Source organism: Mercenaria mercenaria, chromosome 2, assembly GCF_021730395.1.
Source record: "Mercenaria mercenaria strain notata chromosome 2, MADL_Memer_1, whole genome shotgun sequence".
In the NCBI taxonomy this organism is placed as follows: Eukaryota; Metazoa; Mollusca; class Bivalvia; order Venerida; family Veneridae; genus Mercenaria; species Mercenaria mercenaria.
In genome coordinates, this window is record NC_069362.1 from 68,993,984 (window position 1) to 69,018,541 (window position 24,558).

The window sequence follows — 24,558 nt, forward strand, 5'->3', positions numbered from 1 at the left end:
ATAAACAGAAACAGAAAAATTGTTGGTATCGATGTAATATCACGGTAATTTCACTCGTGAACACCAAAAGTTGTTATTTTTACTCGTGGCTGCGCCACTCGTGAAAATATCACTTTTGGTGCCCACTCGGTGAAATTATAACGTGATATTACACCGAAACCAACAATTATCCTCTATATAATTACTTACACTTTCCTGTTTCCTTCAGACGAAAGAGAATTCATTGACTCCATGGACTGTATTCTGTTGTTTGTATTGTATTGAACAATAACGTATGGTCCATCCGAATGGTGTATTTGTTTTAAGAGAGATTTCTCATACAGAAGCGTTAAATTGCTTCGATCTACTATAGAAACTATTGATCTAAGTTTTAAACTGTCTATGTCAAAGCGAAACTCTTTGCTGTCTCTGTAACGTCGGAGAACAAATTCTAGAAAAAGTCAAAACAAAAAGATATTCTGTGCACAGGCATTTGTTAAATAAAATATCTATTTACTACAGTTGTCAGGAACATCGCTTCTTAAGTAAGCAAAAATTCAATCATTGAAGACACTATTTCAAGATAAAGAAACAGAACAACTTAACATCATGTTGATAAATCTGCTATTGTTTTCTATGAGGTTCGATTATTTTGAAATATACTTTTAACGAAACTTTTAACGCTCCTTCAAATATAATAGTACATTTTATTAAAATTCTCACATATTTAGAAATGTATTTTGAAAACGACATTTACATCATTTAACAAAATCGAGCTATTGTGTTGATTGTGTCTTCAGTGCTTTCAAATGATCTTTTCACAGATTAACAATCACAACAGCAGTTTTTAAGTGCCGTGTGGCGGCTATAAAAAGTCTCCCTTAACAGACTAAGTGTTGTTATATTCTCTGATTCTTTGGGATCGTGCTGAACATTTATTCACTTTTCTATAATAAAATTCATCTTTCACCAGTGAGAGGGGGCGTGAGGGATGTTGCACGTTTCATCACCTCTCAGGAAAAAGAGTCAGTCAAACAAAGTCTGCTTGGTGGTGTTCTATGCTTCCAAAAGACCTTTTCGCAGAAATCATGCTATGATCTAAGTTTATTTACCCTACAACCTCAGCCAAATTTCAAAAAGTCATAAACATGCAGATCAATATCTGAAATTTACAAAAAAATAATGAGAGAATTTCGTTATAAGGCAGACCAATTTTGACAAAAAGCTAAAAAGTTTCTTTATCCTTCAAATCCCTAAACTAAATTTGACTTGATAGCTGACTATCAAATATCAGTGAAAAGTCAATATCTATTCGTCTGCATCCTTAAAAATGAGATCTGCTCTTTATAAAATCACTACTATAACTTGTATGCTTATGACTTTTTAAAGAACAAGACTCAATCAAACCGAGTCTACTATTATTCTTTTCTGGTTGCATTCTATGCTTCCAACGGGTCGTTTTACAGATTTTATTAACTATCACAACAGCAATCTTTAAGTGCCGTGTGACGGCTGTAAAAAGTCTCCCCGTACTTGGATTCAGTGATGTTATATTTTCTGGTCCTTTGGGATCATGGAGTCCATTCAAAACATGTGTAATAGAGCTCCGCATATGCCGGTGTGAGGGGTCGTGGGATATGTTTCACATTTTATTACTTCTCACGAACAAGACTCTATCAAACCGAATCTGCTATTATTCTCTATTGGATGCATTCTATGATTCTGAGAGATTTTTTTAAAAACCGGCTGAGATCGCAAAATGAATGAAATGATATCTGTGCACACTTTGATTTTGTTGAAATTCTTCTTAAATGTGTTAATAACATATTTGTCTAAATTGTAAGAAATTTAATCAATTAATTTATGGTCAGAACTATCACCAAAAATATCTTAACGACCGTTAGAAATTCCGGTTAGTATGCAAAACGAAAAAGCATGTACAATGTACCTGAATTTTGTTTTGTAATGACACCTTGTTCGGCATGAATGTACACGTCCTCGTCTACATTGATGAAATCGTAATATTCCTTCTCAAATTCAAGTGTCAGAAGCAACTCATCTATCTGAATGATCTTTGTGTCCCTAAAATGTTTTAAAGTAGTTTTTCACATACTGATCACCTTTTTTCTGTAATGTAAAATATTATTTAACCCTGATGTTCAAAGAAAATATGGAATAATAAGAAAATTCAGCCAGCAAAAAGAAAGAATAGTGTGCTTTAGTTTTCACTGAACTGATTAGAAAAAAATAAATAAAATGTATACAAAATTAATCCTTTAAATGAGGTATTTCACAATGTTGTTGTAAACTTATCACGAGTAAACCTTGATTTTAAGAACTTGCTGTCAAATTTGTTAAATTAAATGTTGTTTTTTTTTTCGAGGTCCCCAGTTGAAAACGAAAAGGTGTTCATTATTTACCTCACATACTGCACAGAATTAATCGCACATCGATAACGTAATTTTTGCGCTAAATCATCTTAATCTTTTCTACGATTTCAAATGATTTAAATATCAATCAGCGTTGTTGGTCTAAGATAGTTATGATAAGTTGTGACAGAAGAGCAAAACGTGTGCATAAGTAATCTAGAATTACCATAACGGTATAATCCACCCATTTCCAATATATCCCGGCTGTCTTCTGGAACCAATACGTGCAGACATGAAGCGATCTACAATCAGACGTACGCTTTTTTCCGTCTGGACATCGACATCGTTTTCATACACGAGAACTCTATCGCCGAACGGAGCATCAGCAAAATCTACAAGATATCTTATTATGTCATCTACTTTCTGCACACGTCTTCCAGCCAAACTTATTTCATTTAAGATAATCGACATCTTATTCAGTAGAGACAAGGTACTATTTCCAGTGACGGAAATAAAATTATTCCATATTGGTTCCCATGATTCTTTGTCATAGTGGGGAAGTCTTATGTCTTCTTTCATCTGCAGAAATGGATTTGATCTTTCAAATTCAGGTTTGATCTCAGAAACTCTTAGAGTCATTGAAAGACGACCTCTCGTTATCAGACGGTCTTGTCTAGTTTTAAATTTCAAAACTCCGTGAGATTTTGGAGGAAGTATTCCGGCTGGTCCATATTCAGACATACCGAAAACAAGATACCGTTTTTGGTAAAATTCGTTTTGCAATTCATTCTCTAGTCTTATAGTTCCATTGCCTATGGCTTCAACATTTATTACCGGCACTAAAATATCTGAATCTCCGAGGTTCTGAAAATTCACTTTGAACATACCTTCTTCTCCATTTCTCAACCGACCAGGGCTCTCAACATTAACAGATAAATATCCTTTCGTGCCTTTTACAATGTAAATAGCGTTTTTATATTCGATGCTATCATTTAGAGATTGGGAGAGTAATAACAGATTCATCTGTGTAACTGTTGTATCTTTCGGAATACGAAATGTTGCAAACGCTTCTGTCGAAGAAAAAATGTATGTTTTCATTGCTGTGAAACTTAAAACGGAACTGTTTTTATAAAATAATCGTGCTTCCATGTCGTCGGGAAATAATGTCCCAGAAATATGAAGTGTTGTTTCTGCATCTGGTATTAATGACCGTGGAAAAGTATCAAGAATGTCAAACTTCGCATACTTTACTGCAATTTTAATGTTCTGTATCGCTTCAGACGAACGTGAGCCTATGTTTTCAATAAGGATAAAGTAATCGGCGCTAACTGTGTCAGGAACTGAAATAATCTTATTCGCGGTATTAGGGTCATCTGAAACTTTATCAAAGTCGTAACGGGTTGCTGGACGTCCAGCTTTTATGTAAACGTTGTTCATTGAATCAGAGGTATCCGATGATATATTTATAACAAGTGTCTGATCCGTGGTAACATTAATTATTTGCAAAGCTGAAAAACCGTGAAAGGATAAGGGCACATTCGTAGAAGATCCAACCGATAAAGTGTTGTATGTAATTTTAGTCTGGCGACTAGAAATGGCCACGTTATTGTCAAGATTCAAATCAATCACATTTGACCGAGTTTTCACCAATGTGTTGTAAGACTGAGCTGGAATATTAGGTGTAACAGAACTTATAGAATGGCTCAGTCCGTCACTTTTATTTGCAGGCAGATGAAATATTGAGCATTTTGGTGACCCTAATTGCTTGTCACTAATATCCCATTGACGATCTTCTGATATATAAACTGAATCACATTTGTATCCGCTTGCAGGCTGCGATCCATTGTTTACAACATTCCAAGATACGTGCATGGTGCTGCCAAACTGAGAGGACACTGGAGCAGCAACATTAGTAATTACAATATCTGAACTTGTCCGTGTTTCCATGTCAAAAACTAATCTGATTTCATTATCATCTTCTTCCTCTTCAAAGATATCATTTCTCGAGTCACATACAATAACCAAAAAGTAGCTTTTTGCTTCCATGTCTAAAGGAAGAATAAAACTTATATTCAAAGTCGTTGTTTCGCCAACATCTAATTTAAAACTTCTCAGAACTGTATTCAACCGAATATCGAAAGCATCTATTATAAAATCTTCACTAAGATAAGCACTGTCAAACCAAATGTTTTGAGTCGAAAAGTTGCCGTAATTTTGTACTACGTATTCGACGGTGACAGGCTGTCCACCCTGAAGATCACCTATTGTTTGATTGGTTGCAATGTGCAAGTTTGGTAAGAGAAACGATAACTTAATTGGCTGTTTATATGAACCTATCGAAGAAGGAAAACTTGTCTCGTCTGTCTTTTCTTCTGTATCTGTATTTACAGACAAAACATGGATAAACGGATCTCCGACAAACGTTCTTGGAATTGAAAATTGGGATCTAACGGAATAGCTTTGAGCTGCTTTTAAATTACCGACGTGAACTATATCTTGTACACGAATACCATTTGTCTTTAGGTCAGCTGTTGAACTTGGTTCTGAATTTGTCAAATAAATAGAATCGATCCAGGAAGACTGAACTGTTGGTAGGCCACCGATATTTGTAACGGTATATTCTAAAGCGACTTTTGAACCTGGCACTATCTGCTCATTTTCCAAAGCTGTTGTAATCTTATCGACAGTAACTGTAAGTAAGGCTGCAGTGTAAACTCTAACTGTAACAGGATAATCTTGACATAGAAAGTTATTTTGTTTTGAATTAGCTTCGTAAATATTGCCATCACTATTCACCATAATGCAAAGGAAGATGTTACCACTAACATTTACAGGAAGAATTATATTTCTTTCCTCCTGATATTGTGCCTCTGATTCAAGTTTGCGGTCTACTTTGTATGTATTCAATGTTATAAAAGTGTCTGACTCATCTGTTTTATACATAATCTGATCAAGCCACAACTGGAATTTATCCATAGAGTTTCCGATGTTCTTCACTTGCCACTGAACAGAAATAATATTATCTTCGCCGACTGAGCTCAACAATTCAGCATGAACGGATAGCGCAGCTAAATCCGCGGCAGGTGCAGGATTCACGCTAAATAATTTCGTAAGTTTATTGTTAGTTTTATATGAACCCTCGAATACCTGGTTTTCCGTATCAGTTATTACGACGGCAATGTAATCACCGGACATCACATATGGCAGGGTGAAATAGACAGTTCGGAAATAGGTTTCTTTTACTTTCATATTAATATCGATTTCATAGTATTTGTCAAGATTGTATGCTGCTGTTAGATTTTTGATATTTTCAACTATAAATATTCTATCAATCCAAAGGATATTTTTGACATCCATGCTTCCAATATTTGAAACAGTGTATGTCAGCGAAAAGTCTCTTCCCGCTTGTGCATTCTTTGATGTTGTTATATTATCTAACACCATTAGGTCAACGGCTCTTAGATTTATTAAAACATCTCTTGCTATAATTACATTGTTTGATATGTCACTGTCACCTGTAGAATGATATAATTCATCGACAGCTAATCGAAAATTCACGATTCCGTACACGGTGAAGGGGAGATCAAAACTGACGCTGCGAGTATACGATTCACGAATCTGAAGTCCGTTTTGTTCTGATATTTCTATTTGTTGCAATAGTACATACACGTCACTGTCAGGTAGTTTAACCATTAGTGAGTCAATCCAGTTATCTGAAACAGTGTTCCCTTGGCCTATGTTTTGTACCTCCCATTCATAATTTAAAACGGTAACATTAGAATTATATTCTAACGAAACTGTAAAATTTTGTACTTTTAAATCCGGAAGAAGCTGTGTCACAGTAACTACTTTAGTTTGCTTGTTGTTGTTTTTATAAGTAAATTCAAATAAATAGTCTTTAAAGTCGACTGTGACTGTGAGATTATAGTCATCCGATGTTATATCTGGTGCAACATACACATGAATTGTAGATGCATAAATTTCACCCGATTTTACGACCTTGTGATGAGGAACTGTTCCAATGCGTCGATGCCAATTAGAGGCCGTTGACATCAATACCTGTTAGTGAAAAACATACTGTATATGATCATTATTTTCATTTTGGTATTATGATTATATTGACACCTTATAGAATATTTGCCGAGGCATATTTATACAATAAGCAGTAGCAAAATACGCAAGTATAAATATGTCGCCATTTATGAAGAGTGACATGAAACTTGTATCAGTAGTGCTATTATGTTTTCATGAAGTCCATTTAAAGTCATTTTAAAATTGAGTTCCGTTTAAGCCGGTGCAACCACGTTTCACAAAACTCTGCAGAGTACCAATTCTTGTACTTGTTCTAAAATGCATTAATAACTGAATGTTCTGTTTACACTGAAAAGGAATAGGTAAACGATAATGTGATCAAAACATATAAGCAAGCCGCGAGATAGGAAATGGATAAAACCTGAAATCTCCAAATTATGCCACTGAATCACTGCTTAAAGACGCATCACAAAATAACTGGATTCTTCTGTTTTTCCATAATATTAATTATACATGCTTTACATGAAGAAAATGAGAAAAAACAAGTATCTATTTTCAAATTGACAATGACATATAAATGGCCAAGACAACGTGTTTAATGTCTAAATATATTATTAAATTAATATAGTGGTATGCGTAGTACTTGATGTATTAAGGTGAGTTTAGACCACATTGTTTGTTTCTACATTGTAAGATAGTTATTTATTCTATGTTTATAAAACTAAACTGAAAAGATACTAATCCCCAATGATAACGTGATTCCCGCCGAAACGCGAGGACGAGTCTAATTCATGATAACTGATGAAATAACAATGCATAATGCTTGCACATTACTTGACAAGCAAATAATAGAATTTCTTTCATTTAAAATATCCATTTAGTATATGGAAACATAGCTCAGTTGGGTAAAATACAGACAAGAATTAGATATAAGCGAATCGTTTTGTGGGTTCGAATCCTCATGAGGATTTCTTTTTTTTTTTTCAAATTTTTATTTTATTTTTCCTATTCGTTTTCATTTTTGCTTCCGTATTTTTGTTCTTTGATTGTTTGTATTTGTATATATGTCTTAATTTAACACAATAGTATTTTCATTATTTACATGGATAAAGTGCATGTATTTAATCAATATCATCTTTTATATATAATAAAATATTCTGATCTGCCATATCGCTTTTAGATACCTCTCTGTCGTGTTTTCATAGAGCTTATGAAGGAATGTTAATGTTTATGCAAAAGTGAAATAAAAATTGACTGTCGATGCTGAGTTTCGAACCCACACGGCAAAATATCTGTTGAACATTCCCTATGTTCCATTTTAATCTATTTATAGTCATGTTTGTAAATATCAAGTTATCGTTGGGGCATAGTAGAAACTAAAAAAGTTTTCAGATGATGTTATGAAAACACATTAATTCAGGGAAGGCCTAAATTGTCCACCTGTCATCTTGTAGAATAGCTGTATTATACCAGTATTATCAGAATGATTTGCATGAGGTTCTTGTGGGTGGAAAAAGCAGGTCACTAGGTCGTGATGGGTCTTTAAGTATACTCAGCAATATAATGGTCTCAAAATTTAGCCGGCCATAAAATTTTGTGTGTCGGTTACATATTAGTTCATCTGTTGTCAAGATGGCCGCGCTATACTTTGATAAGGAAATTATCTCACCGCTTCGTCTCGCCAGTAGGCTTGTGATTCCGGTGAATCATGTCCAATATTTTCAACAACCCATGTTACGTTAACGGTATCTCCTGTTTTCCAAACGCTCGGACATTCGATCGATCGCACAATTAGGTCAGGCGGCGGCGTAAGTGTCACATAGACTGGCGTCTGTAGAGGACGAAAAACAGTTTTAAAAGTTACTACATTATGTATTCAGAGGTTTATTGAAAATATACACTTGTATTGATGCTGTCCGACTTCATTTATATTTATTCGTAGTAGTATCACAACACGCTCTTGCATGTATAAGCACATATGAGTAAGTTTGTATTAAGAACTTATGCATATATTGAAAATAAGTCTTAATTGCACATTGCATTTAATGGTAATTAAATCATCAAATATGAATATTCATATCAACCGTTAAAGGGTTTCTATTTTTGTGCTATATTTGAATCTTCATCATACTTACCCGTACGCACAAACTGTGCTATCAATCAGGTTACACGAAATACAAATCTCGAATTGTAAATAGTCTTTACATAGCAATGTTAATATCAATTAAAGCAACCATTTTCTTACAAATTACCTACTTCTTAGTTTTAGCGACTATCATTAAATCGTTTTAACGCATCCTGGAAACAAGCTCTTTTATTATTTTCTTTATAGATTCTGAATTGCAACACAACCATTCCATTAGCTATGCGTGCACGCATCGCTCTCTCGCTCCATATCATATCGGGCTCAACTAAACCAGTTTTTTCCTAACTTCAGCGTCGTTTATTTAAACGTTTTGCAACGTATTAAACGTATTGAAACCGACTCAGTCTTTCATCATTAAAAGGTTCGGTCAATTAACTCATCACTGAACAGTGTCACGACTCAAACGGATGTTAGATATTCATTACTGATAACCGTATATCTGCAATAAAGTATTCCAAGTATGCATGTGATCACACATTAAGTATAAACTTTCTTTATAATCACGCATACATTACAAATTAAAATATTTTGAAATACCTTCTTTACACATACTTGTGCAGGTACGGGTATGTGATAATTCAACACTAAAATTGCATTAATTTTGAACTTACGTTTACGTTAATAAAAGTTTTAAACACATGTTATACCTGTGCTGCAAGTACATTATTATTTTCGTTGATGTACTCAAAAACTTGACCATTTGCATCAGTTTCAACTATGAAGAAATAATCTCCCGTGATGAACTCCGGTATCGGCACTGTCGCTGTCCCTGTGTAGTTGGCATTCTGATTTAAGTATCCATAATGAACCGCTGATTTCAACAGTTTTGAGTCTCGATCTGTAATTGAGATCTCGATTTAAAATATTTCTCCGACAATAAAAAACATTACAATTTATTTGCATTTTATTTCATTCCGGTCATAAATTGAACATAAACAATGTAAATGTTAACTTTTTTTCAGTCTATTCACACCACAATCTATATTTCTTTCACCTTGATTTTCTGGAGAAAACTATAATTTAGTTACTAATAATTATTTGAATTTGCCGATATGCAAAAAAAAAATTCATGTGTAATGTGGCTACAAAATATGTACGTTATTTATTCGCTTTGTTAGGCCTTTATTGTATCATCGGTCACAGAAGCAGATGTGTCGGTCGAAAGTAGTCGTCTCGTACTTAGATGTTGTTATTATTTTTGGCCTTTGGGATCATGAAGTCTTTTCTATATTTCTGCATAATCCGCGGCGACTTGCGATGTGTGGCACATATGGTTTTCAAACAAATGAAGCAAAAGTCCCAAGTACATTTTATTCGATAGCCATCAACAGAAAATAATGTTTATGCCTTTAATGTTCATGATAGGTATATAGATAAAAACAATTCATCTGACTTTTTGGTGAATGTTTATGTCTTTTTATTGCCAGTTGCACTTAGGACATTTTAGCACTAGGTCTCTTTAAACGCATTACGCAGATACAGCCAATAAATATGTAATACAGAACATCCTGTAAATTATGAATAAATGTTTTATGTGATAATGAACAGTTAATGTTGAAGTTAAAATGTCACTTTTCTGCCTTGACCATCACCATATTTTAGCTATTTAAACGTTGCATTGATATTCAGACAATTTGATGAATAAGTATTTAAGACCGCAATATTTCATTCATTTGAGGTTAAAGCAAATGCTTCATATTTTTTAACAACCCATACCATTACCTATCATGAACAGACTCATATAAAATCGAATCTACTATGATTTTGCTTATACGTATTCTATGCTTACAAAGGATCTCTTTAAAGATTTTATATATCACCGGCAAATTTCAGGTGGATTTCGGTTTTAATAATGGAATAAACTTCAAGTCTATCTCTTGGCAGTATGTCAGGCATTTGAAAGCATCTGGATGGAAAAGATAACTGTTCACTAGCCGGCTGCATGACTTCCTTATATGACTATCCGGGGCTAAAATCCACAGAGGTAAAGACAAGATATTCGATGTCAGCGATTTAAACCATCAATAAAATCTGTTAGCATAAAATGCATCCCAGCAAAATAATAGAAGACTTTGTTTGATCAAATATTTTTATGAGATGTGATGAAATGTGCAACACCCTAGCACAAGCTTATTCGGAATTCTAATATAGTAAAATTGAGATCTATTATAGTAAATTTGAATTACCAAGGCTTTGTGTTCGGGACCACCACAGTTTGTCCCACCATATCTTGTCTCTAGTCGGCCCTTGTCCCATGTTCACCACAGTCCATGATATATCAATGTTAGTTCCTAATATAAAGGAAATATTTTTGTAAGTAAGATATAAGCAAAAGTTCAATATCTGTATAATAATCAACATTATTTTGGAATAGAATCAATTTGTTCAAAATATGAATTCGTTTTCGTCGGTGTCATATGAAAAGTAAATAATATCTGAAATAACTAAATGAATATTTTCGTCGACGATGTTGATCTTTAAAACACTGAAACGCTTCAATGTTTACAGACTAACAGAAAAAGGTGTGTCAGTATATCAAACTATCGACTTAACATTTGAATAGACATTTTTTATATAAAAACAAAATTAATCACATATAAAACTGTCTTTACAAAAACATCTTATGCATTGGTAATTTGTTTTTGAAGATCACCATTCGCAAAAAGGGTGGTAACTTTGGTAAGACAATGTACATGATTTAGGTCAGATAACTGTATTAAATGGCGGCTTCAGATTACCGTTTTTCGTGTAAATTGTCCGTCTTAAACCTTAAACGCTTTAAGGTGTCTTTATATTTCGCAACGATTGAAAAACATACGATTCGCTAGTTTTCATATAGATCTCTCAACTGTTGACTTTTAGTGTGTCAATTCAAACGAAAATATATTAGTTAGTTTCATTAAAACATTTGTAAAACCCACCAAAGTCTCGCTAAGCTTAATAGGGAAAGCGCAGATCTATGGATTGCGGGTCGTACATTTCAACCTGGCGTGGCGTATGTTCTCCGTGACGATTTGATAAAGGACATTGTGTATAAACTCATTCGTTCTCAACCTCTGATCCATGTGGGAAGTTCGCAGTTACTTCAGGAGAACAGGTTAACTGTCCACCGTTACATAACTGAAATACTGTTGAAAAACGGCGTTAAACCTAAAGAAAACAAACACATTAACAAACCAATGTATTACTGCTCTTAAATCATGCTTATTCCGTTACATTTATTAGTGAATGTGTAGTCTTTAAATAAAGTAGCCTCATGCATCGTCGGTACTTACTTGTAAGATAATGTAGTCTTATAAATCAATTTTCATTTTCTTTACGGTTTCCTAAACTAGACTTCTATCATACCTGAAAAGACTTTCGTTCCTGACAGAATCATAGACGTAACTTGAAGATCAGGTGGAGGTGTGAGCTTGACGTGTATGGTGGATAAACTGCGCATTACATTATTTGTTGTGTTATACTCTTCTACATAATTGTATAAATTAGTGCGAATAAATATGTATGCATTTCCAAATTCCTTCTCGCTTAATCTGAAGGTTGTAGTTGAAGAATAACCATCCTTTGGATATATAACATTCTTTTGATAAACTGTCTTTACTAGTTTTGAATTTCGGAAGTCGTCATCCCATGAAATATAAACAGCATCATACCAGCGTCTTGACTGTGTAGCAATACCACCAGAATTCATCACTGTCCATTTCACCGTACAATCGTTGTTAGTAAAACCAGAGGGTGGCACATCTATGCCCACTACAACTAAGTCTGCATATTTTCTTGTCTCAAATACCCATATTGGACTGAGATACGTTTCATTGTTATCAAAGAGGAATATTATCTGCCATTGATACCTTGTTCCCGACTTCAAGGATGTAATTCTGTAGTAGTTATTGTATGTTTCAGATAAAGGAGATTTTGGCACTGGTAAACCACGTTCCCAAATGTAAACCTTAAATTTAGTGCTAGATGTCGCGTCCTGCCATCGCAGGATCATGTTCAAATCAACGCCTCTTTGCCCATCTTCAGGAGACAAAGGTTTCTTAGCTTCCAGTATTTTAAGAGACTGAAGTACATTTACAAATTTTCCACAGTTGTCTGCTATTGTCCAAGTTCTATTTACTAGGATACCACATTTCTCACTGGGATTGTCTTTATAACTGAATTTCACATCAAGGTCACAAGGATGCTCTATTTCAAACAAAGAAATCAATGTTTCGGTCATATTCTCTAAAGCCCCACAAGCTACGGATAAAGGTCCAGGGTACCGAACTACTCGCAGCGGTTTCTGGGTCACAACATGGATTTGTTGTGATTTTTCTGCGTTATTTCCGGCACCGTCATGTGCCTTCCATTTCCTTACAATGCCACACGTTCCAACGTTTACATCGTCATATGAAAGGCTTGGAGTAGCATCTACACTGTCTGCTACTGTAACGTTGCAAATTGATAATGGTTTTAAGTCGGTTGAGCAATCAACAGAAATGTTTTCGCCTGCACTGCAAAGATGTATCTCTGGAGGTATAAAGTCTGAAAAAAAATAATGATTCCAACAAATCAACATATTTTACCGGCAAGATAAAGGAACATAATCTCTGAAAACGTGTATGACCATAGTTGGTTTCTAACCCTAGAATTTGTGTAAAGATGATTGTGTTTCAAGGTCTGAATAGGTATACACGATGTGTTTCAATGTAAACTTGCATCAGTTAATGAACTACTTACTGGCACTTCTAAATGAAGTTACAAAAAAGTACGGATTATAAAATCACGAACAAATGAGTTACAAGCTGATTTTCATTTTCAGTCTATCTAAAACAAAACATTGAAGCGCATCACAAGAATGGTATGCTTATATCAACGAATATTAAAAACGTAATATAGAAAATAAGAAATTGTTAAAGTAAAACCATAACCATTTGCATGATAGATATTTTAGCGCATTTGATAACAATGAATTTTATATATTCTTTTTCCCTAAATTGATATCGCATTTTTGTCGGATTAAACGTTACACCAACACAATATAATGTCATATTACGACTTTGTAGCTTTTCATGGTGGGATAAGACCCCAAGGTGCCCTGAGAATTATTTCATTATTTCAGGAACATACGGGCACAAAGATAGCACCATCGGCTTTCTGCAAGCCAGCATAACGGCTTCCTCGCATGAAAATAGTTTTTACTGTATTGGCTTTGTTGCCTTGAATATATTGTTCTGTACTGAATATATACCGGCCGTCCAGTTGAAATGCATTTCTGCAGTGTTTCCAACATCGTCAGTCGCTGTGATGTGAAATGTATAAGTCTTTACATCAGTAGTGACAGGTACATCCCAGACTATAGATGTCCCGAAACAAGCTACATTTACAGAATTGGTCGTTCCTTGTTCCAGAAATGAACACTTAGAGGTACAAGGTTCATTACAGACCCATTCAAACAGCGGATGGTGTTCGTTACTTTCTTTTGCTGGTGTAGACGTAAATGACACAATAGGTGAAGTAGTATCTGAAACAGAACGACAAACATTTTAGATTAATCTTTTTTTTTCTTTTTTTTTTTATCACAGTCGGCCTACAATGGTCAATGTTATTAAATTATATCAAATCTTTATAGGAACGTTCCAATTTGTTTTTCATTTAGAAATATTACTCACCAACTTCCCATGTAACTGTTTGGTAAGCCATGTTTCCTTCTAGGTCGGTAGTTTTAATTCTAAACATATAATGTCCTTCTGTCAAGTTTGTTCCAATCCATGCATTGTTACATATAGAGATATTCTCAGATGTACCGGTTGGTCTTGTTAAAGTGCATTCTGTTGAAACAGGCTCGTCCACTGTCCACTCTAATTTTGTAGTAGCATTTGTCTTTAACGGACTCGTCACCATTGTTATCAATGGTGGAGTAACATCAACTTAGTAAAAAGAACCAGATTTAGCCCAAGGCATCACACAAACGAAACAAGAGTGTTTATCACGATATATTTAGAAGAAAGATTGTTTATGTACCTTGACCAATTTTCTATTATAAATGTTAAGAACTTAATATTGTTTCAATATTTACATTCTTTTCATGCTTCTTTTTCAAATTCTTTCTAGTATTAGGAATAAGCTCTTAAATACGGTTTTCTTGATAATATGAATGTCGAATTTGTATGTACAAGATAGATGACCAAAAGAACTATGGAAAATCAAAAAGAACATAATATCCACTTGCAATGATAAAGAGTTCTTAGATTTAAATTGGTACATTAATATATTACTGAATCGTATCAATTTTGTAACAGTTTATTAAGTTAGAAATAGAACCCATTCTTGAAAATAAGCGCAAAAGTTTTAATAAACACTTTAAATGGGCAACGCACTTATACTCATTTCCCAGAACAACGAATCTTCAATCGGGGAGGAATCCGCTCCACAATATTCTGTACCCTTTACAACACCTTAAACAGAAATGAGAAATGGCTAGATCAAATATATGTCTTTAAACATTCGGGTATAATGTCACTACTTAGGTGTAAACGTGAAAGACCATACACGTGCCATAAATCTTATATTAATGTAAATCTCGTTCATTATGAGGTCGCAATTATGTACATCTATTGTCTATTCAGTTGAACTAATCGTATTTACAGATAAAAGTCATACTTACCAAGGTCGAACAGAAAATAGTAAGTTTCCTTTTCTTTCAGAGTCAATGGTATTATAAATTGCATCATGTTTTTGTCCGAGTTTACCGTGACGGAATGAGTATCAGAAGCATCTATAGCTTCAACAAGTGAACCCTTGCTGTCGTAAATTCTAATATAGGCATCCCGTGAAGTTTGCTTAATCTGTAAATTATTTATTTGTAATTCATTAGTCGGTAACATTGAAGTTTATACCAATTAAAATCATGACAAAAGTCACTTACAATATTATGCTTTTGAACGAGAGTACAAAAACATGCATGTTATTAAACTAGTACTTATTCAACTTTTACATTACTCTCTAGCCAATTTTACTTTTTAACTTCAATTTCTAGGGCGGGATCCTGCAGCTATCTTGAGTAATTGTCAAATTCTTTCCTAAACACTATCATATCAAACTTCGACATCAAATATTAAATTTTAGGTCCTTTTTTTACTTTCTGCTTACATTTATGTCGGTGTTTATTGTCCATGTCCTTTGGTTTGGAAGAACTCTTCCGATAGGTGACTGTGTGCCGTTAATAAATTTCGGCGGTGATACTGTAAATTGTTTATACAGGTAATAACATAATTACTTTCATAATACGGCTAATCATAAAACAAATCTGTTTGATCTACTTTTTTCTATTTCTTTTGGTCAATGGTACTATCAGAAACCAGTCAGTCAACTAGACTGTGTAAAGTAAACAGACATGCGATAAAGGCACAGTTCACCAACTGTTCTGTTACTTAGTTAGTATATATCACCATTTCTATCTGTTAAATATTTTCTGAAATAAGTCATGTAATCAACATATATAACGTTAGTTAGTTATTTTGACGAATCTATTCCATTTCTTGGTAATGTTCTTACAACCTTAATTAGGAAATTTATAAACATGTAATAATCCTTAAGACTGATACGTACCATCTTTTAACAATGTTATGCATCTCTTCTCGCTTTCAATGCTAGAACAGAGAGTTTATTAAGTAAGTGATATCGTGCGTAAAACACGAGTGAAAGAAATAAAATATACTTAACTGGAAGTTACGAACACCCTGAGTACTGTTATTTCAGTAAAGATTACTTTATATCAAACATAACACACCTATTTAGTGTCAGAACACATGTTTGGTGAACCACACCCGGAAACATGTCAAAGCGGGTAGTTCGGATAAATTAAACGTTTTCCAGATATCCTACAAGTTTGTCAAACATTACCTTCCATTGAATTTAATCAATTAGTGTTGACATTTTTTTCATTTTAGTGTGAATATCCGAAACATCTACATTCATTTAAGTACTTAACCCAAAATAATCAACAAGCTATATATGAACTATACGAAATATTTACATTTAGTATTATTTAGCATTATTATTGAATAATAAAACACATTACTTCCACTACGAATATTCTAAGTAAATCATACCCTGATGTTTCCCTCGCCGTGAAGCAGAACACATTACTCGTATCCGCAGAGTGTGAAGAATTCCATGTGACATTTACTTTCCAGTCTGTTGCAGAAATATTGTACACATTGGATTTTAGCATCCCAAGTGGTGATAATGTCTTTATTTCTGAAATACTGTAATAAAAAAACTGTTTCTTTTGAGTTATAACATTTTAATAAACATATATTACCAGACATTTCGAATCCTTTAATAGTACTACGGAGTTTTCTCTGTTTGATGCAAAAGGCAGAAAACAACAAAAAACACGTAAAAAGGTCTATGTGGAAGTCACAAAACTGACTTTTTACTTCATGTTACATTTTTTGTTTTAAATCTAGATTGTACTAACGAGGATATTTTATCATTTTACATGAGGTATAAATAAATAGTCAAGGGGGTTCTAACATTAGGTGAATAAGCAACGTACCTTCTGTCAGCACTTGCAACTCTAGCTACAATGTCCAGTTCTAAGATTTCACCTTCAGGCACACCTATACATGCGTCGTTAGGGGGTGTTGGAGCAACGAATTCCGTCGACTTGGCACATGATGCATTGGACTTGTAAACATTAACAAGGAATTGGACAGGGATGCTGCTGAGTGGTGTCTCAGATGTAGCATTGATATAATCTTCAACTTGTATGGCAACTGCATACCAGCCCAGAGAATACACAGACTCGTATGAGATTGTACAGTCCTGCATAAATCGTAACAATTAGTCATGCTATATCTAACAGTTTTCACTACTTACACGTTTGTTTAATCAAAAGATTAATATTTGGCATCACTTAAAACTTAATTTCTGTCGCAGTTATATCATCTCTGCAGCATGTATTCAGAGTCCGCTATATAATCATGTTAATATTATGATATTAAACTAGAGATATCACTAAAGCGGAAATACTGCTTTGTCAGAGGAAACAAAACATCTCTTATGTCAAGTTTCTAAAATATTATGATGAATTCAAATAAGTGAAGAGAGGCAAAATATGCGGGGTTGGAAGTAACCGAACAAATGAAGGCGCAGGGTAATCCAAGTAACTTTGAACTTTATAAAATGGCCAAATTAATTTTAAAAAAGTAAAGAGAAACAATATATCCTTTTAATACTGCGGAAGTAGTTCGAGTCAAAATGTTTTGCAGCAGACAGTCCGCATTTTCGTCCGCTTGCCAGGCCCACCGTAAGAGACTCCTATATACCCCATTTCAACTTCATTTGCAGGGTATGATAATTAAATAATTATTAACATACTGCATTCAAATTAGAATTGGGTAGTCCGTCACATACATCACCACATTCGTCATTGGTCTCTAAAGCCCAGCGACAACGTACAAAATCATTGTCCGAATCGTGCACTGAAAACAATATTATTGTAATATTTGGGGGAAAAAACGCTTCAATGGCAAATGAATTTATAAGCATCTATAACTGTTGTTTATAAAATATGATAACAAAATACAAGTAATGAAAGTAATCATGTATATCACCTTTGGTACAATAATAACAATATAGTTGTATCAGAAACCGTTTATAGGCTTATAATTAGGTTTTGTATTGTTTGGGTTAAAGACACACATGAAAGTGTTAACGGCAAAAGAAGACCTCAGTAGTCACTCCGCACATTATTTCAGATACACGCGGGCATCTAGTAGGCATAGTAACGAAAATATTCAATTCACTTAATGTGTCTGTATTTAAACAGAAATATTTGATATTAAAATAATGACCATCTAAAATATCTTAACGAAATCATGGACAACTCTTGTTCACCAATAATAGGGGCAGTTCCACCATCATAGTAATAGATAGGAAGTCGTTGTGTACATGCGCGTGGTCGAACTTATTTCAGTTGTTACTGTAGCAGTCAAAGTGGTGCCCAAAATGTTCAAAATTTTACAAGTAAACAGATCCGGTTTTTATCATCCCTACACACTTCAAAGGTCAGTGAAGGTCCGCGATACCTTTTTACAACACTGAGAATAACAAAGTTCATAAACTTTAAACAGCGCTTTCAACACTTTCTCTGCCATTTTGGAACTAAAATTTTCGCCTCAGTCGTGAGTTAGCCTGTAGCTAAATGAATTTTATAGGTAGATAAAATTATTTATGTCATTGTTGTACATTTGGGGCGAATTGGTCCCATTCTGAATTATGTTAATTTATGTACTACGGTAAAAGCCAATCTTGGAATTCCTTTTATCACGTGATACCGTTGAACCAATCGGGAAACGGCATCTTCCTTCTTCGTCAGCATTCAAGAGTGAATAGCACGCTTCTTTCTTTAATTTTATTTTGGCTAATTTCTGGTTTTATCTTAAGTGATTTGGTTGAATATTTATGGTAATCTTATACACAACATATTTGTTAACAGTTACACTCTGCTTTACTGCAGTACGGATGGGATATACTTGTAAATTTCGATGTTTTCTTGTACACGGCGATGAACTGTAAACTTCGTATAATAATTCAGAATGGCGGTTTACATCCAGATTTTGGGTCATTCTTTTGTGACATTTCCATTTAAAACTATCGTCGTCGTCATTGGTCAAATATTTTTGTTATCCTGGAGCTAACGTCGAAACACTACGGAATAATTTGTCGGACATTGAGTAATTGTTCTCCGGACGTTGTGGTTCTCGTGATTGACACAAACGATTTCTCTTGAAGAGGCGGGCCTCAACACTGTTATACCCAAACAAAAAAATCTAGTAACAAATGTTATCAAAATCGTGAATAAATGGTGAACAAATCGGGATTTGCCGATTTATTAACACCATTTGTTTACGATTCATTTAATGAATCGGAAGCAAATCGGGTTTTGCAGAGAAAGTCCCTCCCCCATTCATTGCAGATAACCGATTTGTTTAACATTCATTAGAAACAGATATTTTGTGCAGTACCATTTATTACCGATTCATTAAAAAGTAAAGTTGTGACTTTTTGGGCGGGAAACATGAGTATATTGTCAGCCATCTTTAATGCATTTTGGCGGGATAACTGAAATACACAGAGACACCACGTACATGTCCTCTGAAATACTGGAATTTTATCAGTTATGGAGTAAGTGCAAATGTTTGATTGTCTGATATAGTTGTAAAAGGACATGCTTAAGTACATAAATTAACTCTCTACACTATATTTGAAGCTGTTAAGTTTTTAGGAAATAATTACAAGATTGTCATATGTTTTCATGACAATTTTAAAGAAATTTTATAAATTAGATCTGATGCATATGTTCTAATATGTATCATATTCTTGAATTTTGCAATTGCTATACTGTAAATAGAATCTATATATTTCATGTTGTCCTTTACTTACTAGAACATTTATTTTGCCATTTTTATAGTTAATGCTACCCTTTCTAGAGAATTTACACACAATTCGTCCTCAAACTTTTTGTACCCATGCTTTCGTCCCTTAAAAATAATGCTGAGTTATTAGTACGATTCATTACCGATTCATTAGCACGATTTATTACCGATTTATTAGTGCCACTGATTCCAAATTCCTTTCATTTCAACTTCAGCATACCCGATTTGTTACCGATTCATTATTTAGCAAAACAATTTAAAGTCCTGATTTGTTACCGATTTATTAAACGATTTGTTTACGATTTATTACCGATTCATTAGCTCATTTGCATACCATTTGAATCGTGATCAAATCGTGAATAAATCACCCGATTTGTTGGCATACTACAAAACATGGAGTGGAGTCGTGGAGTGGAGTCATGGAGTGGAGTGGTGGAGTGGAGTCAAAATTGGAGTGGAGTCGTGGAGTGGAGTCAAATTTGGAGTGGAGTCAAATTTTGGAGTGGAGTCAAACTTGGAGTGGAGTCATTGAGTCAAAATTTTGAAATGTTGTATTAAGCCTGTGAAGCTCCATCTAAATTCCTGTTAACAGAAAAATTGATTTATTGCCCTTTGGAGAAAATGCGAGTCAATATATAATATAATATATTTCTGAAAAAATAAATGAGTGTCTATATCTATGTTCTAGTTCCATGTATTTCCAACACCTACCATGCGGTTGATTAAATATTTAAAGGTTTTATTAGGGTATATTGGATGGTTGTTGCCTACATTAATTTTCATTTTAAGTGACAGGAGAAAGGACGTGCATTATCATAGTGGTGTCAATTCCAATTAAAAATGATGAAACAAATTTGTAGCATTTTATGATGTAGCACTGGATTTATTATTTAAATTTGAAATGGCATTTGCATTTATATGTTAAATGTTCATCGCATGGAGATAACATGTTATTTTTCTTGTTTTTTTTTTCTTGTTAATATCAAAAGTAACAGACTTTTAGGTGAAACTTTATAAAATACATGTTTCTTATCTGTGAAATGCATTTGAGACCACTCGGATGAAGGGGCTATTGGAATCATTAGGTCAATGTGACCATTTGAAGAGAATTTTCTTTTAAACATTACAAGCAACAGCCCATTTCTTAATGATCTTACCATCACACTTGCACCAGATTTTAATTCTTCATATCATTTGGATTGATGCAGAAATGAAAGTGTAAACGTGGGAATCATTTTATTTTTTATAGATCAAGGCCTTATAGCTCTGACTCTGCTAGACTTTTTAGTCTGATTTGCCTTGTAATCACTCCTGATCTAGATCTAAATCTTAAGATCACTTCATATTGTATATAAATATGATTAGGATTCCAAAAGAAATCAAGATACATGTAATGTACTAGATCTAACAAGGTGATATGTAACAAGTTGTGTTATACTGAAGGGCCGACAACTCTTGACTTACAGTATACAGGTGTAGCTCAGAATCAAACTTGGCTGAGATTTTAAGATTACATGTGCATTGTATTTTATTTTGATATGTGTGTACATAGATAAAATAGTAATAAATTAACTAAATCATTTGCCCAGTATATTTCCAGAAGGTATTTAGCTACCTGTGATAAACACAGAATGGTGAAAATCAATGAAAAATCCAAGTAATAGACAGTTTTTGATGGCAGAAACATACCGTAGAAGTGGTAAACTTAGCAAGGTGGAAATTTTGGCAAATTGTAAAAATTCGCTAATATTTGTAAATAAAATTGTAATGTACCATAACAATGTGTTATCATTACATAAGTCAGGAAATCAGAAATTTGCTAAAAATTTGTGCACCCCAAACTCCTCAAAAATTGCTAACTTTTTGACACTCAGAAATACGAGGGTCGTTCAATAAATAATGCTACTCCATGTGTAGTTCCTTAACTGGTGGTTATTTTTCAGTGCGGTTTTACACTGTAAAGCAATTTTTTGGGAACAAAGTAACATCGGAATAAAAAAATCGTTAAAGCCAAATTATAAAAAAAATAATTATTTGAATGAGGTGTACATGCTGGTTACTGGAGCATATCAAAAAATAATCATAACTTCGGTTTGACCTGGGCATCCAGGTCTCAGAATAATAGAATAACTTGTGAAATCTCATAATTCTATCATTTTTGTACGAGATACAGCAATTTGTGACGAGTTTGAGTTTGAGTTTGTTTTTAAACACTTATTGCGTTTTTCATTTTACAAGACAACTAAAACATCTTAACTCGAGGTTAATTCCATCTGAAATGAGTCTCGCTAGCGGTTAATCTTAAGTTGTAAGAACTTGTTTCGCAATCGAAAATAAAGAAATTAGTGTAAACTTAAAATACAAGAATTTTTTCAACGATCAACATCACACCTGACAAAATTGCAGAGGCTTATTGTATTCACTAAATTGTGGGTTGCTATAATGGAAAAATGTTTCATTGTAGCAACCTGCAGCCCGCAAAATATATACATGTACACAAAATTGCGGGTTTCGGGCTGCAGGTCGCGGGTTGATACAATAGAAATTTTGTCAGCAATAAAATTAATAAATTTAACACACCAACATGCATGCTACTTATTTTTTTATTTACCCGAGCTAAACGGTAGTCAATATTGCAATATCAGTGGACATAAACAATTTCAAACACTAATAATGCATAATCACAAATATTAAATTATTTATGTAACAAGTTTAAATATCTAAATTTTATCTGACTCATAAATACCTCTTGTTTATTTTAAATTAAATACTGTTGAAATAATTCATCTAATAAGATAATTAAACTTGTAAATTGATATTGATATTTGGTATTTAGAATGGGACTGAAAGGTTCTCATAATAAATCTGTCAACAAGTTTTGAAAATGATCTAAGGCCAAGTGAAAAATTTGTTAAGTAAAACAACAAAAACAACAAACTTCAATAAAAAAAAACACTGATGAGGAGTGTTATATTTGTTCACTGATAAAGGTTATGAAAAATTATGTCTATTATTATACCCAACCTATCAGAGAATACATCAAGTAGTAATTAGAACATGCTCCTACAGTTGTTCAGTTGGAACTTAGTTTTGGAAACTTGGTTATTACTTTTTACCAGTATTTTATACTGTGGTCTATTTGAATATGTTCCCATGGGTTGACCGCCTTTTGATTTGTTTACAACTGTTCTCAAATAAATAAATTTGTATTTCATATCTATGTGATGGTTTAAAATCTCTTCAAAAACAATGAGATAAAATATACTGACAATTAACAATTTGACCAAGCCCTCTGTTCCGTGTGGCTACAATCAATGTAAGACAAAAGCATTATTATGTTGAATAGTTATAAAAATAGCAATAAATAAATATTATTGATAAAACAAATTTGACTCCACTCCATGACTCCACTCCAATTTTGACTCCACTCCATTTGTTCACCATTTATTACACCGATTCATTCCAATCTTTTTTTTGTTTGGGTATCATCAATTGTGGATCTTGCGGACAGGCTGATATTTCTTAAACACGTCAAAAGAGTGCTAATCTGCTATATTTTTCATTGACAACCTTCTGAACCAGGCCGCTACCAAGTAGATACTTCTCGGTGTAATCACCGGGTTGATGACTCAAATTATCTGTTATCAGCACGGATTCAAGAACTTCCGCATACTCGGGTTACTTTTTAGAAAATAAAAGGATTTTGGTCGCAAATGGCCCAGTTCACTGACTTCTCAGCAGACGGTGTACACCTGTCAGATGGAGACCAACAGCAGTTATATTCCAACATCCATGCTGCAATGGTTAAAACATTAAACAGAGGACTGCAGATTTAGATGAACAAGATACGTAACTTTTTTACTCATAGCATTCTATGCTTTAGATTTGAAAAGTATATCAATATTGTCCAGCAGTTTATGCAAAGGGCATTCTTTATGATTTACGTTTGCCTAAATTTTATTCTAAATACCCTACTGTTTTGATTGCTAACAAGCTCAGTAATTAATGGTCTATATCAAACTGTGCAATATGTTGCCGTGCTAAAAATGTTACAGAACGATAACTTTTCAAGATTTTTCATTGTTTGTTTTTGTCTTGTTATTGTGACATCTGCTGCATGAAATCAAACTATGTACCTTGTAACCTTTTCCTGATGTAAATTTTCATTCAGTAAAATGATAATTCTCTGATATTTTCATTATTATGAAATTTATTGTTGTATCCGATGAAAGGTTTATCTAGGCGGTGCAGTCTGACATTTTAAATGGTAAATTCAATGATGTAAACAGCTCTGACCTTCAATTCAATATAAAGATTGTGGTGTAGCATGAATGTGTTTTTAATTATTTTATCAACCGCAGCTCGCAATCATGCGATATCAAGTTACAGTACGATCTGGTACATTTCATAAATTTGTTACCGGCATTTGTTTGGAGTCCTAATATGTTATTATTTTTTTTTTATTTGGCATTGAAATCCCAATAAAGGTAACAGTGTGATTTTTAATTTCATGTGATTGTTTAAAGCATATATTTGCCTTATCAGTTTCAAACTTGTCATTTTAAAGATAAATAAGATAAAACTGCTTTTTGACAAATGTTTT

The 24,558-nt window shown here is 33.6% G+C and overlaps 1 protein-coding gene across 2 annotated transcripts in view; it reads right to left on the bottom strand.

Moving 5' to 3' along the window:
• LOC123564214 (uncharacterized) overlaps positions 1-24,558 on the bottom strand; it is an 84,310-nt gene that overhangs the window by 25,086 nt on the left and 34,666 nt on the right. For both annotated transcript variants that reach the window (XM_053536842.1, XM_053536843.1), the window contains exons 4-19: positions 17,896-17,999; positions 17,072-17,340; positions 16,623-16,778; positions 16,120-16,160; positions 15,661-15,752; positions 15,176-15,356; positions 14,889-14,966; positions 14,181-14,438; positions 13,760-14,032; positions 11,875-13,053; positions 10,713-10,817; positions 9,174-9,364; positions 8,050-8,211; positions 2,575-6,407; positions 1,928-2,061; positions 190-430 (exon numbers count right to left, since the gene is read on the bottom strand). In XM_053536842.1, the coding sequence (XP_053392817.1) occupies positions 190-430; positions 1,928-2,061; positions 2,575-6,407; positions 8,050-8,211; positions 9,174-9,364; positions 10,713-10,817; positions 11,875-13,053; positions 13,760-14,032; positions 14,181-14,438; positions 14,889-14,966; positions 15,176-15,356; positions 15,661-15,752; positions 16,120-16,160; positions 16,623-16,778; positions 17,072-17,340; positions 17,896-17,999 (7,297 nt within the window). The remainder of the gene's footprint in view (positions 1-189; positions 431-1,927; positions 2,062-2,574; positions 6,408-8,049; positions 8,212-9,173; positions 9,365-10,712; positions 10,818-11,874; positions 13,054-13,759; positions 14,033-14,180; positions 14,439-14,888; positions 14,967-15,175; positions 15,357-15,660; positions 15,753-16,119; positions 16,161-16,622; positions 16,779-17,071; positions 17,341-17,895; positions 18,000-24,558) is intronic.